This window comes from Lepeophtheirus salmonis, chromosome 3 (genome assembly GCF_016086655.4).
Source record: "Lepeophtheirus salmonis chromosome 3, UVic_Lsal_1.4, whole genome shotgun sequence".
Lineage (NCBI taxonomy): Eukaryota > Metazoa > Arthropoda > Copepoda > Siphonostomatoida > Caligidae > Lepeophtheirus > Lepeophtheirus salmonis.
The window spans coordinates 7,893,518-7,911,652 of record NC_052133.2 but is presented as its reverse complement, the minus strand read 5'-3'; the positions used below and the strand labels follow the sequence as shown (position 1 = coordinate 7,911,652).

Genomic DNA, 18,135 nt, shown 5'->3' with positions numbered 1-18,135 from the left:
TTTCTACTGTCGATGATAATTTTTATATATTAAATCAATCAAGATATTATTAATACTACAGCCTCCACCCCACGGACGGCCATGCGGGGTATGAACCCTCACTTCTTTGCAATTTATATACTTACGACAATATTTTTGGAATACGCAAATTATTTTTTTACTTAGACATGGGCTCCAAAAATATTATGTATCGCGTTCCCGACGACTGCCATGAGAAAACCTTATAGCTGATAAAAACAGTTTAACTATTTTATCAGCAATATTTTAGTCCTGACTTGAACTATAAATCATGGAATTAATTCCTATGAATTTGAACAGCATTTAGATTGGGGTGTTTACCTTGTGCCGTCACTATGTACCTCTTTCTATAAAATATAATCATTTTACTCAAAATATAGGGGTGACCCAAAAGGTTCTTAGTCATTTTGAAGGAGTCGATTTTCTCTAAATTTATCGAATATTGACACGTATTATTAGACGCCCATTTAATATAATCTTTCCTACAATTAGCAACATCAACAAATATTTGATAGAATAAATTAGTACTTAAAATGAAGGAACTTTATTTTGATTTGAAAACAAGAAATCTTTGAGATATCCTAGATATTTCCCAGCCAGCCCTCCTCAAACAGAATGGTAAAAGTAATTGCTCTTATCAAACTAACCGAATGATTCCATCGACAGAGGACATTGGTCTTTGAATTTAAAGATTTTGATATGATTAGAAGATTGATCATATCTAACCAAAATAAGTTCAGAAGTGTATTAAATGATTTCTTAGACAAAGTAATGTGAGCATCATTAAGTACAATTTCAAGGGTCCTTGATCGTGATTGTTATACAAAGTTGAAACTATAATGAAATGACAACTTCTGTTTGATATTGTAATTTTTCTACTATACGTTGAATAAATCAACTAGAACCAATCAATCAATCTGAATCATGCCCGAAGAGTAATATTTTATTAAATTGTAAATATTGAGCGATTTACTTCCAATGATATATGTGCCTTCTTTAAAAAAAAAAAAAAAGGTATTGTACCATTTTTTGGGGTTTCTGACTGCATATACCATAGTACCAATATTAATAGAAATACAAGGTTATGCCATAACGTGTGTACAACTGATGCTTAACTTCGACCACGCTTTTAAAAATAGACGTCATAGTGTATGAGTGGTTGCGTGTTTTCTCAAAATCTGTTTTTCTTGCCCCGTAGGCGGCACGATACATTAAATTGAAAATTATAGCAATAGTGAGGTCATAGTCTATGAGTGGTTGCGTGTTTTGTCAAAATATGCCTACCTTGCCCAGCAGTCGGTACATTACATAATATTGAAAATTCTAGCAAGCCCGATAACATGATAGTCTGAACTGAAAAAAAAAATCGATAGTCCTGAGCTGTTCAAAAAAAAATTACAAAATTAAATTTTTTGCAGATAAAAATCATTAATTTGGGTGTGGCTATAGCTGTGGACGCTCCTCAATCAGTACGTTGTTTTTGATCGTTTGATTATCTGAAGTAGTTAGTAGGGCTACGATTTTATTTTTCTTCAATAAAAAAGACGCATAAACCCACTTTTTTAGATCCATAAGAAGCCCTTAGCTATTTGGAACTCAGATACAACTGTATCATACTTTCACGAAAAAAAAATTATTGAAAATGTTGAATTGCACAGACAAACAACTCCGAAAATTGCCTTATTGATTAAAGTTAATTTATTTTTATAATATATATTGTATTTTCTTTATTTATTCTATATATGAACAAACGCACAAGAACCGAGACCGATAAGCAATAAATTGCAGTCTGGGTACCGACCAACAGTTATAGCAATTCAAGAGCTGGAACTGTTTTAACCACTATACCGATAAGGGCACAACCTTGGTGAATATTTTTTAAAAACAGGGATGTAATTTCTCGATTTTTTCTCTTATTCATACAAGTACTATAAGCTTTTGAATTGATATTTAGGATTGCAAAATTGAAGGAATAGTTAAAAAGAATTATACAAAATTAAAATTATCTAGTTATTATAACTGATTAACCATTTATCATCTAATTAAATACACTACATTTTTGGACCCAGTTTACTAGACACGTTATAAAAAGGATATTTACTCCCGGAGGGCTAAGAAAATAAAACATTTCAAATTTATTTACAATCAAAATCAATTCAAGAGGGTATCAAATCACAAGACAATCTGATTGGTCAAAATAATATCCAAAGAGGAAGACAAAAAAATTAAACTATATTAGGATGATTAACTTATTAATACTGCAAAGTTGACAAAATCCTTTTTCCACATCAACATTACATTCTACCACCAAACAACTAGGCCTCCATACACGCCGGGTAACAATCCCTCGAATATTCCTTTTGTCCGCATGTCAAGGTCAGGGCCTGTCAGACAAAGGGGCCGAATCTCTAAGCTCTCAAGGTTTTTCTTGATGAGTATTAGAGCTCCATGTGTCCCAAATACATTATCACTCCCTGTCAGAGCTTCCTGCGGGCATCTAAATTCAATGGAAGCTACATTGAAGATAGAAATGACAACACATGTGCCAACATCTTTATAAAGTTTAGTAAATGTAACTACCCCAGTTTTCGAAATAAAACATGTTAAAATTCCAGATTCAAAATGTCTAGTTTTGATTTACGCACCCGTTAGTAAATAGGTTAGGGAATAAGTAGCGAAAGGAAGACTACGTCATCAATATTTGTACAAAGTTTGGTAGTGGGGATATCTTTTTTTCTCACTAGGAGCATTGTATATTACTCCATAGACCGTAATTAACTATGCTGCGTCTATTAATTCAACCTTTTAACAGAATTAGTAAAGTAAATTCTTCAAAGGGAAGAAAAAGTTACATGCTACATGAGGCCATGGAAAATGACATTAAATGATAGTCACGTCATCTGTGGTAACATAAATGAAATTTAGATTAAGATTTTTCCAATTTTTTTATATTTTTTTGCTAGCCCTGCTAGATATTTGATTGGTTTTTAGATACAATAACGTTTTGTCTAATGAGAAACAAGGACACAAAGTGCTTGGCTGAACAAGTTTAATAAATTGGTTGGTTCTGGAATATACATTGTGAAATTAAGACATTTCTGAACTACACAGGAAGTAAAATTTGTTTAAAAATATACTTTTTTAATTAAAAACCATCTGTAATATTTGTGTTCAATGTCTGTTGGACGTATGAGATGTTGACATAATGTCATACTCGTGATTTGAACTACAAATTGTTTTTTATTAGACACGGGCTAGGGGGCTAACATGTCTGTTCGAGCCCTGCTCTCAAGTCGTTACCTATATTGAATCACACAACCTTTTCCCAAGAAAAAAATGCCGAAAATCAGTAGTTAGCAAATTCCTCTTAGCAATGGAATTATTATTTAATACTTGCTGTGAACTGTACACTGCTTACAATTAACTAATTCTAATTCAACCAATCAACGTTCAAAACAGTGATTACGAGAAAAGAAGCAGAAACATCGCCAGCTAACATACAAATACTATGTACATTTGTATGTTAGCAAGTTCATATAATACTAGAAACTTGTAAACGAAGGCTCAAGGGTGCGTGCTGCAAAAGCGGTAGAAGAACTGACAATTACTACACTGACATAACATAAGATCAAGAGCCCATTTTTCGAACATTTGTCATATTTTTATGGGGAAAAAAGTATTTATTAGATTTAAATAATTAAATAAATACCTTTATAAAAAAAGCCAGACCTGTGAAATTCATAAATCATAGTTTTTATAAAATTATTTAATTCCAATATTAAGCCCTCTTTTTTAAGTATAGGTATAGAGTTGACTATTTCAATCTAACAAATGGGTCTTTTTCATCAGAAGAATGAATTTTCTTTTACTTAGCAGTTGTTATTATTATTTAATTCCTGAGTAGTGAGCTTCCTATTATAGTTTATTCAATTATACGAAAAACCTGATTTTTGTGCCTATCAAAGACGGAAAGTTACCTTGAGGATTTGTCATGGAGTTATAATTGTAAGTCCTTGTTGGAAATTTGGAACTGAGGATCGTAATTTATAGGAGAAATTTTTGCCAATGTTCTGCTCCCGCTCCTCCTTCATCACAGCTGATCTAGTGAAACGTCAAGACAGCTAAAATCCTCTCCCCAAAAACATTCTTCAAATTGTCAGGGTTACCATGTTGATTTTCGCTTTCTTTCTATTATTTGACATGCCTATAATACATATAACTTTTATCACTAGATATTAAGTAATTCTTTCTCTATGAAAAAATTATAAAGTTAAATGAAAATTTCAAGTTAAAGAAGTTAATTTACAGAATAAGTTTATTTGAGAAAATTTTACTTGAGAAACAAAAGAGGTCATTTTGAAAACCCTCCACATTTTTGACATCTACATAAACTATTTTAGACGTTCTATTTTTAAAGTCATTAATATTTAAAAAATAATTATATTGACGATACGGAAATGCAGATATCTCCAGAATTCCTTATCAAAACAATAGAAATTTGGCATTAAATTACTTATAAACTTGTCTCTTCATTGATAACTTATAATTAATAATGACCGATAATAGTGAAGTCAAGGTCTTGATATTGATGCACATTCAAATATTTTAAGTTATCATATATGTGGTGTGTCATCATAAAAACAGTCTTGAACAAAAATCAAGAAAAGTAGAATATCCCAATTATCATATTTACAATATAATGTACATACACATACAACCCAATATTTTATAGACATATTATAAGCTTTATTTCAAACTACTGGGATAAATTGATTTATAATGTTTATTTGATTTCCGAGGCTTATTTTGAGGCCAATATGGACCCTTTCCTCCCTAAAATCTATCTAATTCTCATTATTTATTGTTACAATCAATTTTGAAAAAATGTAGAGTGCAATTTGGGGGTCCTTCAAATAGTACACACAAATAATTTGTTGATAGAAGTTCCATATATTTTGTCGAAAAATATACACTCTTATGTGCAATGTTCATAAAATTTGAAAGACAGAACAATTCCAATAGCAAGAGTGGACTGAGTTTCGCAATCGGTAAAAAACATTCCTATAATTCCTTTTTTTTTTGGGGAAGACCTAAAAAGAGGATTATTTCATTTTTTTTTTTCGAGGGCCAAGAGGTTGCAGACTACTTAAAAAAAATTTCTGCGTTTTTTTTTTTCATTTTCCCGATTTAATTTTTCTGAAACATAATAAAAGGCCTTTCTTAAAAAATAATTTAAGTAGCTTCATTTTTGATGGAATGACGGTTTTTCAAAAAAAAAAAAAACAATGTCTCAAGGGTCTGTTTTCAATTTTTGAATAAAGCCACAACGTAAATTATCCTAAAAATCCGACTCTAACCTCCATGAGGTCTTTCATCAGGTGTGTCGGTAGGGGGTAGGCTAGAGGGGCTGTAGCCCCCTCCCACCAATTAAGGATTTTTTATTTGTTACTAGAAAATAAATATTTGATTCTTTTTTTCAAATTTAATAGTTGAAATTTAATTTAATTTTTCAAATGTTTTGCATAAAAAATTAATTTTCTGTGAATGGCAGTGGATTTTTGAAATTTTTCTCCGAAACATTTAATTTTTAATTTTTTTGTGTGCAGCTGTGGATTTTTTTTTTTTTTCAAAAATTCTAAAAACCAAGACCCCCCCAATACAATCATCCAGATTTCCCTGGTCATCTCTAGTTACCGGTCCCATTAGTCCTTGGGACTTTCAATACTAGAACTGATTTAAAAAAAACGATAACTAAAGTTAATTGATGCCATGAGGGACAGAACCTTAGGACTGAACGGGACCGAACCGAACGGTACTGCTGTATTCAGTCCAAAATATGGACTGACACAACACTATTCATCCCCCCCCACTCCCCCATATAACCCCGTGGCTACAGACTAATGCATCTATAGCTAGTGCTGTATCAGTGCTTATATATTTGATCCAGTCCACTCTTAGCACCGGTTCTGTTAATCCTTGAGACCGTTCCTTAAGACTGTCGGTCCTTCTGACTCTCATTTTTAGAACTGATTGCAAAATTGGTCAATAAGTTGAGCGTTATCATCAAGTACCAAACTTTATAAGTTTTAGGACTGAACTGGACGGGACTACAGTTTTCCATTATAAATAAGGACTGACACAATAACACCATCTATAAATGGGTTTGTTGTCCATCTGACCGATTAGTTTTTTAAAGATAAAAATTATTGAAGAGATGAAATTTTTAAAATTCGGTCATATTGAATTAAATAATAAGTATTCATATTGATATTATTATATCAACCTCAAGTAATTATGTTCTAAATAATTATATGAATATTGCAGATTAATTTTACCTTTTAGAAGCAAAGACTCTCCAAAGTGAAAGTCTATTACTCACACTTTAATCGAGTTATTTTTGTCTTAAACAAATAGAAACTCAAAATATTATTCGTTAACAAGATCCTTAAAAAAGAAGACTTTTTTCTATTTAGTTCTACATTACTTTTTCTCTGGGGTGGATTGTCTCATATATATAATTTTTGAAAATAAAATTAGATTTTAATGGGAATAAGTATACTTCAAACGCTTATGAAATCAAAATTATATTTGAAAAAAAAAAAAAAAAAAAATGACTTAAGCGATTTTTAAAATGTTAAGTTTTCCTTTAAACATTTCTTATCGAGAAGTATGTTAATATATGTAATTTCCCTATAAAAGTTTTATAAAGTAAAAATATGGACTCCTGTTACAAAAAATTAAACTTTAAAAACAGTATAGATCCAAAATATGAATTTATACCACAGCACAGTACACTTTCAAGCCCATTTGCTACCAACTCGACTTACATTTAAAGTAGCTTAAATGCATTGAAGTCAAAAATCAGTATTTGCATTTCAATAGTTACTGGCTGTAGTTATCGAGCTATTAGACGTTGACAAACAGGCATACTTTGCTTTAATAATATAGATTTACTTTAATTATATTAATATATGAAAACGAGTCGCTTGGGTGTACTGTATATAATTTTGATCCATGATGTATATCATAAAGAGGGATGAAAATCCTGTGTAAATGGGCACCCTAAAAAAATGAGAACTAAAATAAACAAGGTAACTCTACCCTAACAATTTGAGTAATTTTTTTAGAGGAGATCAGCTGCAACAAGGGATAAGGAGGAAAGGAAATAAATAAGGATATTAGCAAGAATTACTCCCATGTCGATCTCCAATTCTATTCGAACAAGGATTTACAATTATAACTCTACAACAAAGCTTCAAGGTTATTCTCCGTCTTTTATAAGCATAAAAAAATGTTAAATCATGTTTTGAATATAACTGAATCTCTTAAGGAAAGAATTTTCACTACACAGCGATTAAATAATAATGACAACTGTAAAGGAAAGGAAAACTGATTCTGATTACTAATTCAAAAAAAAAACGGGCCTGCTAAAAAATCACAAGATTCACATTCCTGATTATAACCATAAATAAATCTAAGAAATAATAATGTAGTCTTATTTATGAAATATTGCAGGCGTGTACATATAGCATCGAAGGTATTTAAAGGGTGTACTGTATCTCGTCCTCCCTGATGTTAACCATATAAATATTTTTGATTTAAGAAATAATAATGTAGTTGTACTAATAAAATATTGCAGGCGTGTGCGTGCATGTACAACAAGGGCACTGTTTTTGTTATTGGTTTGAATTTTCAGGTATATGTTAAGATTTGAATTAAATATAAACGATGGTATGTTAAAATGATTTTTTTTTTAAATTTTTGAACGCCCTAAAGACTCAAGTACTCATCAGCAAGGCTCTGCCCGATTCAACTTCAGCGGTTCTATCGATCCCGGTCTCTGTTCTTTTAGTTCAACGGGTTTGGTCTCTGTTCCAGTCTTCGGTATCGGTTCTTTTTCATACATGATCATTTTGGTAACAGGCACTTAAAACAAGGGACGCCGCTAGAATATTCAGGCACAGGAAATGATATTTGAAACACACAGGGGAGCAGCTATCTTATATACAGATTGCGTAGTATCCAAAGTTCCAGCAGGGTCTCCAAAAACTCGTACAAAAGGGATCTCAGTTTAAAATGTATTAGTTTAGGTGGAGCTTAGCATAGTGAAGTTTGGGAAATTTTGGCTTAAGAAATATTATAATTATCATATTATAGGATCCCGACAAGCTTAGTATCGGACCTAGATCCAAAACAACCTAAGAAAATTGACTTATTGATTAAAGTTAATTTATTTTTTTTATAATATATATTTTATTTCATTTATATAGTCTATATAGGAACAAAAGCACAAGAACCGAGACCGATAAGGAATATATTGCAGTCTCGGTTCCGGTTCTAGCGGTCAAGAACCGGAACCGTTTTAATCGCTAAGGGCACAACCTTGCTCATAAGTTATTCTATTCCATTATATTAGTTTTTTTATGAAACTCTTATTATTATTTCATTCTTGAGGCGAGAATACATATAAATTGATATAAGTATTGAGTAGTTACGTGTGAGCGTACTCATAAAAATAGAGAGTAACGCTGAGGATTTCTTAGGGAGTTATCTTCTATATTATTAAACAAAATTTGTTTCTTAGCCGATGCCTAATTACTCCGGGCAATGCCGGGTACTACCGCCAATAATTTATATAGAAAATAACTCTCCAACAGATCATCAGTGTTACTCTGCGTTTTTTTATAAGCAGAATCACACGTAGTTACTCAATATTAAATGTTTTCTTCTCAGGAATGCAAGAATAATGATAAAGTCTTGAGAAAATAAAACATTGTTCAGGTTACCAATTGCAAATAAACTCGCACACTAAAAATTGATTATGATTTACAACCTCATATATGTGTATTCTGCTTTTATTTTTTTAATATGACTTACTGAACTTTAGCTACAAACACACACTGGTAGCTACATTGTTATTTTTTAGAACAAGTAGTAACACTCAAGAATGAAGAATCGTCTCACATCCAAATAAAATTTGCTTTATTATTATCCGGACAAAATTGAAGTTGTTTCTCTCAAATATTCTAATTTTCTAGGAATATAGGTATTTTAGTGACCTATATGTTTCCGGCTTACGTGCGTACGCACATCTGTGAACCCACCTTTAGAATCCTGATTTGGACTATTGTACTTTACAATATATTTAGAGACACGTAGAGTCGAAATCCTGCTCGAGATGTCGTATATTAAATAATTGACACGTAGAAAATAAATAATAGCATTACTTTTTTTTTTAAAGAGACGGATTTTTTTTTATGTTCGTTCTATCATTTTAGATTTTTCAGACTACGTTTTCTATTTTTTTCCCCCGGTTGAATTATCGGTACAGCATCATATTAGATTTGGGTATCTTATTGACTCCCGATTATACTTGTACTGTATGAAACAGATAAAGTTGTAGAGTAAACCGTGTCACTGATATCAATGTTGGGTATACAGTTTTCAAATGTAATTTTAACTAATAAATTATTTAATATTAACAACATAACTAGACTACAATCTTGTTGGACTAATACAAATTCCCAAAAACAAGGGAACATCTACCTTTTTCAAGACGCGTACAAAAATTAAAATCGCGGTAAGTGCAACCAATCATGTAAGTCATAGACACACTGAAAATGTTAATTGTTTGGCATGTTTAAATTGAGGATTTAAGTCTATCATCTCTTTTAACAGCTATTCAATCATCATATTATAACCTCCAAGTCAGAAATACATCTTCGCTTCACATATGCCCAAAGGTTTATAATTATGGTTGTGATGTGGACACAAAGCTCCTTAGCCATCCTATTCAAAAAGTGCAGTTCAGAAAATACGTTACATTTAAAATTTTGCACAAAAGCATATATAATTAACTTCAGTTCAGTCATCATTGTTGCATAACAGACTCACAAAACCGGAGCAGTAAACAAAAATCCTAAATGTATAGAAACTTCTATGGAAAATACCCGTATAAATAAATTCATTTGAACTACAAGTTTGTGATATGAGAAAACGCTTGGGAATGATGATGATTTGTTATTCATTGCCATAATTTTGTATATAATATAAAGTTGAATATTTTAGACATCAAATGAGTGGAACATATCTGTAGTTGACATGAGAATATCACCTACCGAACTCAAATTCATTTCCGGAATAAAGTGATCGTAATTAATCTTTTGTATGTACATATAACTTCTTTTTCGACATAATAGAAATATTTTTATTAAAATCTAATCAAATAAATTAAAATAGTATTTCAAGGGTTTATAAACTTTTGGTAGATGATTTGATACCGGGACGGGATATATTATATATAAATTGTTACTCATATATAAAACTTAAATTTGTGACCACGTTCTTTAAAAAAAAAATTAAGTTAAAAAAAAGTTTGTAGGACTTTATGAGGAGAGGAGATAAGTATATCAGATAGAAAAAAGTACCATTATTGATGAGTATAAAAAGTCGAAGATAATATTTTTGCTTTAACCTCTCATATGGAAATGATTTTTTTTTCTCTTTGTCTTGGCAAGTCCGAAAGATGGATAAACTTTTTGTCCCTTCGGACAATAGTGGAAGATTTTCATAGATGTACTATTATAATTGTGATGCTCTTCGACAAACATTTTTTTTTTTCATCGTGTAAAAAAATCATTTTTTTAAAGCACAGTCCATGTCCAGAAAGTTAAAAAAAAACTGAGTAACTAATTTGAAAAAATATAAATCCAAATGTTCCTGTTATCCAAGAATTGTCGGAACAATTATCACACTAATGATGATAAACACAAGTAAATACTAGAAATGACATCCATAAATTAGTTCCAAATCCCTAAAAAGCTATCCCACGAGCCAATGCATACAGCCATACCATCATCTGTAACTCCTAAGCAACTGACACGATTGTCATGTCCAGCCAATACACCGACACGTTCTAGTCTGAGAGTATCCCATATATTGACATTGAAATCATCATATCCGGCCATGAGAAGTCTTCCTGACTTTGAAAAAGCCACACTCGTCACACCACAGATGATATTATCATGTGAATATTGTGCCAACTCTTGGTCGGAACGGATGTCATAAAGCTTAACTGTAGCGTCATCAGAGCCAGTAGAAAAGGCAGTCCCTTGAGGAAAAAATGTAACTGCATTGATGTCGCTCTCATGGCCGTGAAACGTTTGCTTGCACATTCCATCTCGAACGTCCCAGAGTTTAGCAGATGCATCACAAGCACCAGACACAAAAGTCTTTGAATCCGGAGAGAGAGACAAGGACATGACATCTCCTGTATGGCCATTGTAGGTAGTTGTTTGTTTCCCAGTTTCAATATCCCATTGAGCGCAGGTCATGTCTCCGCTGCTCGTTATGATCAAGTTGTCATCCAGAAACCTGCAGCAGCTCAAGTAACCCGTGTGGCCGGGTAGCTCGCGGCTCACACGAACACTTCCCTCTCGAGACTTCAAGTTGTATATGGAACAAATGTTATCTAATCCTCCACAAGCCACGAAATTCCCTGATGGAGCGTAAGCGCAGGTCATGACCCACGAGGATCGCAGGGGTATGGCATGCACTTTGTTGGCACTGTAACTATCCCAGATTATCAATTTCCCATCTTGAGAGGCAGACACGAGTTTGCGACTGTCATAGGCCCAATGCATGGCGTAGATTTTAGCTAAATGGCCCCTCAGGGTTCTTCGGAGTCGCATAAGGATCCTTCCTAATGGCTCCACCTGCGACGTTGCATTCAGTAACGTTGTGTCTCGGACCTTTTTTTGGGCTTCTCGGATCGCGTTTTTCAACTGTTCCGCCTCCATACGGAGGGGATCCAAATCATTCATCATGGATTTCCACTTACAATTCAACCTCTGGAGTGACACACAATACTAGAGTCTATACAACCACCCCACACCTTGTACTTTTAGCACTCTGCACTCACCAAATCTGCACTCCCCACTCACTCACTCACTCACTCTCCCAATACACACTCTCTATCTTTCTCTCTTCCAACTTCACCAACACACACAGCCCACACCAGTCCACCAGCTCTCTTCTTCTTCTTCTTTCTTTCTTTCTTCTCCTTCTTTTTCTTGCTCCTCACTCACGCCCCATTCAAGGACAAATACACGCACTCTCTCAGATAAACTCACTCACTCCTCATTTAAACACACTCTGCAGTACCCTACGTCACTCTAAATAAGGGAACTAAATTACTCGCATCTCTCATATTTTATTTTGAATTAAAATTATCTTTTTCCCCTAGGCATACGATGAAGGAGACCAAACAGATTTTTAATCCTATCTTATCCTAATTAAAAATGCTCAAAATAATGAGTATACACATACAATTTGTCAGAGTCAGTTTGAAAAACCTTTAGACACGGATGTCATGAATGTGTGAGTGTATATATTATTACAACAAAATATTATTGAATCAACAAATGAATTTATGAAATCAGTGATCTTTTGCTGTACGAGTTTCATTATTTTTTTAATTAATATAATATTATGTAATTTCCCTTCTCTGCGTCGTATTAAGAATCTTAATCATCATGAGAGTCACAATTCTCGTGGCATATCTTCATTCAGATAAGGTGCAAATATTTACTCTGCAGCGATAATATTTGCGCTTCCATGGTTGGTAAATACATAACTGAATGTTGGAGACATAAATACATATTTAATTCTTAATTCCTACATTCAAATCTATATATTCTACTTCATCAGGTCTTTGAGTGAAGGTTCACTTAAGCTCGTAAGTAAAGGAAGTACTGTGTTTATTTACTTATCACAAGATATGTATTATAAACTAATCGATAGGAACAAATGTAACTAATATAATAAATTAAAGTTATATATGTTGTGTACAAGTTGCAATTTTGTACAAGTTGTTCGTTGTATAAGTAAAGTGTACAACTTGGGATGAGGACTATGTAATAAATGAATATTCTATAGTTGATCGATATATTAATGGGATAATTTTTAACTATTTGTATTCATGCAAATTACTAAAATGTAGGAGTTAATTATAAATAAATTTATTACAGTTGTATTACACATAAATATCATATAATGTTAATAGATCAAAATGGAATGAGAATATCAATTAATAGTTTGTGATTTGTATGACCAATGTTGTGGGTAATTAAATAATGTATTTTAAGACGAAAAGAATGCAACTTGAGCGATTTTCTTATACGAGAAGCAACTTGTAATATTTGCTGGAATTCCGTAGTTAGTACGAAATTATTTAATGTTTAATTACTAAGATATTTGGACGACTCATGATGATAATTAGATAATAAGGCTTGCTAGAATAGATAGCTTATTTGTAATATGATATCTCTCTACGTAGGAATTGGGTTCACTCTGATAAGGAGTTATTTCATAATCATCAGCACTTTGTTCATCATGGACATTAGTTACTTCTTTGATTTTTTTTTGTTATAGCTATTAGGTAAATTATGTAAATTTTCGCTATAGGAAAAATAGGAATTAGGAACACTTGTTACGTACTCCCAAATATAAGACGCATTGCTGAGATGGAAGAAAAAAAGTATCTTGTCAAGCTATAGGCAGTAGAAAAGAAAAGATAAACATTTTATTGGAGGAGATATTTAAAGAATTAGGCCAATGACAGGAGGTTATTTTTTATTTGAAAAAAGTTTCATAAGTAGCAGCACTTATTGTTCTCTTATTATAATAATATTAATTAACTACTTAGCCATCGTCAGATTCTAGTGGCCCCGAATGAGTGGAAATTGAGTGTATTTGGGGAATGCAATGTTGCTTTTAAAATATAGCTCCATTAAAGAGATTAATGAGGAAGCTTCTCGCTGTCTAAAAGGGTTACAGGGAAATCCGAAAGGATTGTGTCGCGAAATCAAGAAATGGATGAATGAGGGACACGAATCCATGAAGGAGAATCGCAAAGAAGAGGCATATACATACTTCTACAGATCCATGGGTATAAATTATAATGGATATTCCATTAATTATCACTATTATCTCTTTTCCTCTTTCCTCTCACTATTTTATTGTTGTAAATTCTACTAATTACTCACGAATTCTTTTCTTTTCCCCCTTCCTCCCTTTAGAATTGTTCAAACGACTCAAGAAGATACAAGCATTTATAAGGAACACGCATTTCTACTACGGAATGATAGGCGGAAAAATGACACTCAATGTTGGTCATGTTTAGTTATAGAGCGTTTACGCAATACATTGTCACTATTGTTGATGCCCGCCATTTTGGGGGCCTAAACAATCAAGTTGTACAACAATAAATCCCCTTTTTTATAAATATGAAGGAAAATTGTCAATTATTGGATGTCAAAATGGGAAACAAATAAAAAGACATAAACCTTTATCCTGTATGAAAAATCTATCCTTCTATTACAGAGTCAGACCTAATATCTATTCAAAATATGTTGTTACATCGTTATATAATTATATTGACAAATTCTAGATACAAATTAACTATTACAATGGAAAAAATAGGATCTTATTCTCTAATTATCCTACTTTTCTCGTCCCAAATCGATCAAAAACATAAAAAAATGTACAAATTTAGACATTTCATAGGGATTTTTAGTATATAATACATTGATTATATTCAAATTTCACTGTATATCATTGGGATCAAGTAGTAATCAATGCAGATTTTAAGTCTTTTTATATTCTTGAAAGACATTCAATGAAGTTTAATCAAGAATTGTCTATTTTATATAGTAAAAATGTCTAGTTTGTGCCCCCAAGGTGGCGGCTCCTTCAATTATCATGCAATTTATTACGACAATGAAAACGCTCTATATTATTTGTTATAGTTGTGCATTATGATTTCTTCAAGTATCATAATACACTAGTGAATTTAATATCTTTGCATAAAGTAAATACTACTACAAATGTTTCCATTCTCTTTATAGGATGCCACTATCAAACTTAAAAAATTAAGAGAATTTTTGCAGGAGGAGTATTGTCACAATAAAAATCATATTCAGAAAGAATCCACAACGGAAGAGCCGAGCTCAAGTAACAAGATAAGTGTAGATGAATTGAAAAAATTGAAAATTATCGGTAATAAACGTTTTCTGCTATGTGAAATTCGAGATTCCAAGGAATACTTGAAAAATCATGTCAACTGGGAGGAGAGTCTAAATATTCCTCCTAATCGTATAACTTCCAGCATGCAGCTAATAGATCCATTTCGTTATCAGCCTGAATATCTAGAATATTTATTTATAATGGACAAAAATAGCAAGAATTTTGAGGAAAATATAGGTTTAATAAATTTTAGACAGCTACTCTCTAAGTGGGATTGGAAAGGAACTGTTTGTCCTCAACTTTTTTTGTGCGAAGGAGGATTTGAAACGTTCTCTAACGTTTTACCCTCTGACACGACAATGAAGTCATCCTTAGAGGTTTCTACTTATACAATTGTTAATGAAGACGCCACATCATGCTCTGAACTCAATCGTAGTTTCATTGAAACACCTCCTCCAACTCCTCCCTTAAATTGTAATAGTCCGGCATTTTTCTCTGGAGCAATATCGCTCTCTGAAAAGAAACGACCTGAAAATAATTCTTTGTCTTCCAATTGCTCTGTTTGTACACTTAATCTAGGTATGATACAAGAAGTACAAAAAAATGAATCGGATACTTTAACTCCTAATGATCTCATCGACTTAAATATTTTCCATCATGAGAATGAAAGACTTGCTAGTGATCATATGATATGCTCCCATGAGAGTTGTGAACATAATCAAAACGCTGAAAGAATTAAGAACTATATAGATAAACTTTTATCCGAAGAAGTTAGTAGAAAACTAAATATAATTAGAAAATCAAGAGAACAAATCTTATAATTACAATGATGGGACGATCATCAGAGGAAAAGTGCTAATGAAAAGTTATATTGTCTTGAAGTTAATTTTATGCTTTAATACAAATCTATGAAAAAAATATATATATTATGATATTGAACTCATATTTGTAAGAATTAAATATTAAATTATTTTAGCTCCCAACCGCCATACCATGAAGAAGTAACTTGTATTTTTTTATATAATAAATTATGGTAGCTATAAAATATTTATATTCAAATAACACTATGCCCAAATTAACAAACAACAATAAAAGTGTATAACAAACATAAGTATGACACGGAAAGAGTGAATTTTCAAATTGATATGAAGAGCGGAGCAACGGCTCTGAGCCAGCTGATTTTAAATTCTTCGTCGGAAAATCGTGACACTGAAGATCTTGCACGCTCTCTTATAAGGTCACGAAACTCGTCACTTGAATTGAGGATCAGCGCTATTGTAGAGGCGTACTCCTCATCGTGGACGGCTAAAAAGCCATTGCGAGAGTTATCATCTTCAATGATTATATCCATTAAAGGACCTCCTGATCTATGAGCCAACGTCACCAATCCAGCAGCCAACATTTCTACAACGGCTAAATAAAAGTAAAAATACGTTAGAGTTGTAACTTTAATAAATATAGTATAAGTGATAAATCCAAATACTGTACCTATACCAAAATGTTCGTTCCACATCGTATGAATACCAATGGTAGCCTTCTGCATTTCTTTTTTCAGATCGTGGAAAGGGAGATTCACTTTGAATTCCACATTACTTTCAACAGCCAAATGTTTGCATAAATCCTTCAAATCTTGAACTCGTGCCTCATCTTCCTCATTTCGACACCCACCAATAATCAAGAGTCTCACTTTTTGCCATTCCTCTTCTTTGAGAATTTGTCTCAATTCAAACATGGAACGAATTTGAAGAGCGTGATCCTTTTCCGGGCGAAACTGTCCCACAGATAATATTGTTTTATTTATTTTTTCTGAATCCGGCATTATGGATATATTTGAAAAGTCTTCAACGTCACATGGGGGATAGATTCGATGTACATTCGTTTTCCAAATAGACTTAATATGCTCTTCCGTCCAAGAGGAGTTAACCATTGTCACCATGGATCCAAACCTACCCGTCAATCCATAAAGATAGGCAAAAGTCTTATAATACGCTGTTTTGGCTTTGCTGACCCATAGATTTTGTGCAATGTATCGAGAGTTGTTATATCCAGGTCGACGAAGACGGACTTTCTCCAACATATCCGTACTAATTGTAGGATAATGAACGTATGCAGCAGTTTTGGACCCACCCAAGTATTTAAAAATAGGAAGGGTGAAGGCATAACCCATTGTATCAATAAAGATTTCTGGGAAACCCACACTCTGTGAGTGGAGAGCTTCAAGGGCGAGAAGTACGGATCCCAGACTTTGGCCCAGAAGGGTGAAAACGGGATAGTTAGAGGCTTCGACTAATGTACGACGATGCAAATAGACAAATGTAAGTTCCGGGTCATCTCCACTAATGGAGAAATCCAAAGGGAGATTGAAGCGTTTCTCTGCCTTCTTAAGAATGGCTTCAGGATGGGAAGAGACATCTCCGGTATACACAATCATTTTATAGGCCGGATAGCGCTTTCGAATCGCAAGAATGGCAGCCCACAACACTCTCTCCCCTCCACCACCCGCATCGCAGTAGGGATGGAAAAATGCAACCGTGCCAGGGCGGTGCATACTCTTCCTCTTAAAAACATAGTAGAAATATACTCCAAATACGAATACAATTGGAGAAATCAGAACCAATGTTAATAAGTTCCACATAAACATTGCGTTCACATAACATTACTTTGTATTTTATTTATATTTGTGACAATAATCCCTCAATTCTTCGTCATCAAAACAATAAATACACTTTTGAGGAAATACTTACTTTAATCACGAAACCTTTGTTACTTAAAAAAATAGTACCTATATTACTTATTTTTACTCGCGTTTCAAGTCACTGCTGCAGTTTCAAATTATATATAAGTGTATTTCATCCTTCATTTCAAGGAAATTTTCATTATCAATCAAATTAATGATATTACTACATATATTATGTACTTAATAAAAAACATAACTGAGATCAGGATGCTATATAAATGATCTTATTACCAGAATAATAATTATAATTATGTCTATTTACATTATTAATTAATTATTAGATGAAAGAGCCTTGTCTTTCAATTTCTTCTCTTTGAGGTTGAGTTATTTTTTACCTTTCCCCTCACTGTGACCAC

At 32.7% G+C, this 18,135-nt stretch overlaps 3 protein-coding genes and 1 long non-coding RNA gene across 4 annotated transcripts; 1 reads left to right on the top strand and 3 right to left on the bottom strand.

Moving 5' to 3' along the window:
• Positions 1-2,138: 2,138 nt before the first annotated feature.
• Positions 2,139-2,749, bottom strand: LOC121115440 (uncharacterized). The gene is made up of 2 exons (XR_005863502.2): positions 2,599-2,749; positions 2,139-2,531 (listed from the first exon to the last, which is right to left on the bottom strand). It is a non-coding gene; the product is annotated as an uncharacterized lncRNA (long non-coding RNA).
• Positions 2,750-10,201: 7,452 nt separating this feature from the next.
• On the bottom strand, positions 10,202-12,398 carry LOC121114262 (guanine nucleotide-binding protein subunit beta-1). The gene has a single exon (XM_040708175.2). It carries the CDS (start codon positions 11,841-11,843, stop codon positions 10,818-10,820), a length of 1,026 nt encoding a protein of 341 aa, XP_040564109.1. The 5' UTR covers positions 11,844-12,398; the 3' UTR covers positions 10,202-10,817.
• LOC121114260 (uncharacterized) lies at positions 12,360-15,985 on the top strand. The gene is made up of 3 exons (XM_040708173.2): positions 12,360-13,966; positions 14,097-14,185; positions 14,925-15,985. Exons 1-3 carry the CDS (start codon positions 13,783-13,785, stop codon positions 15,861-15,863), a joined length of 1,212 nt encoding a protein of 403 aa, XP_040564107.1. The 5' UTR covers positions 12,360-13,782; the 3' UTR covers positions 15,864-15,985.
• Positions 15,896-17,730, bottom strand: Alg11 (ALG11 alpha-1,2-mannosyltransferase). Its single transcript, XM_040708172.2, has 2 exons — positions 16,531-17,730; positions 15,896-16,455 (listed from the first exon to the last, which is right to left on the bottom strand). The coding sequence occupies exons 1-2, from the start codon at positions 17,681-17,683 to the stop codon at positions 16,178-16,180; spliced, it is 1,431 nt and encodes a 476-aa protein (XP_040564106.1). The 5' UTR covers positions 17,684-17,730; the 3' UTR covers positions 15,896-16,177.
• Positions 17,731-18,135: the final 405 nt, after the last annotated feature.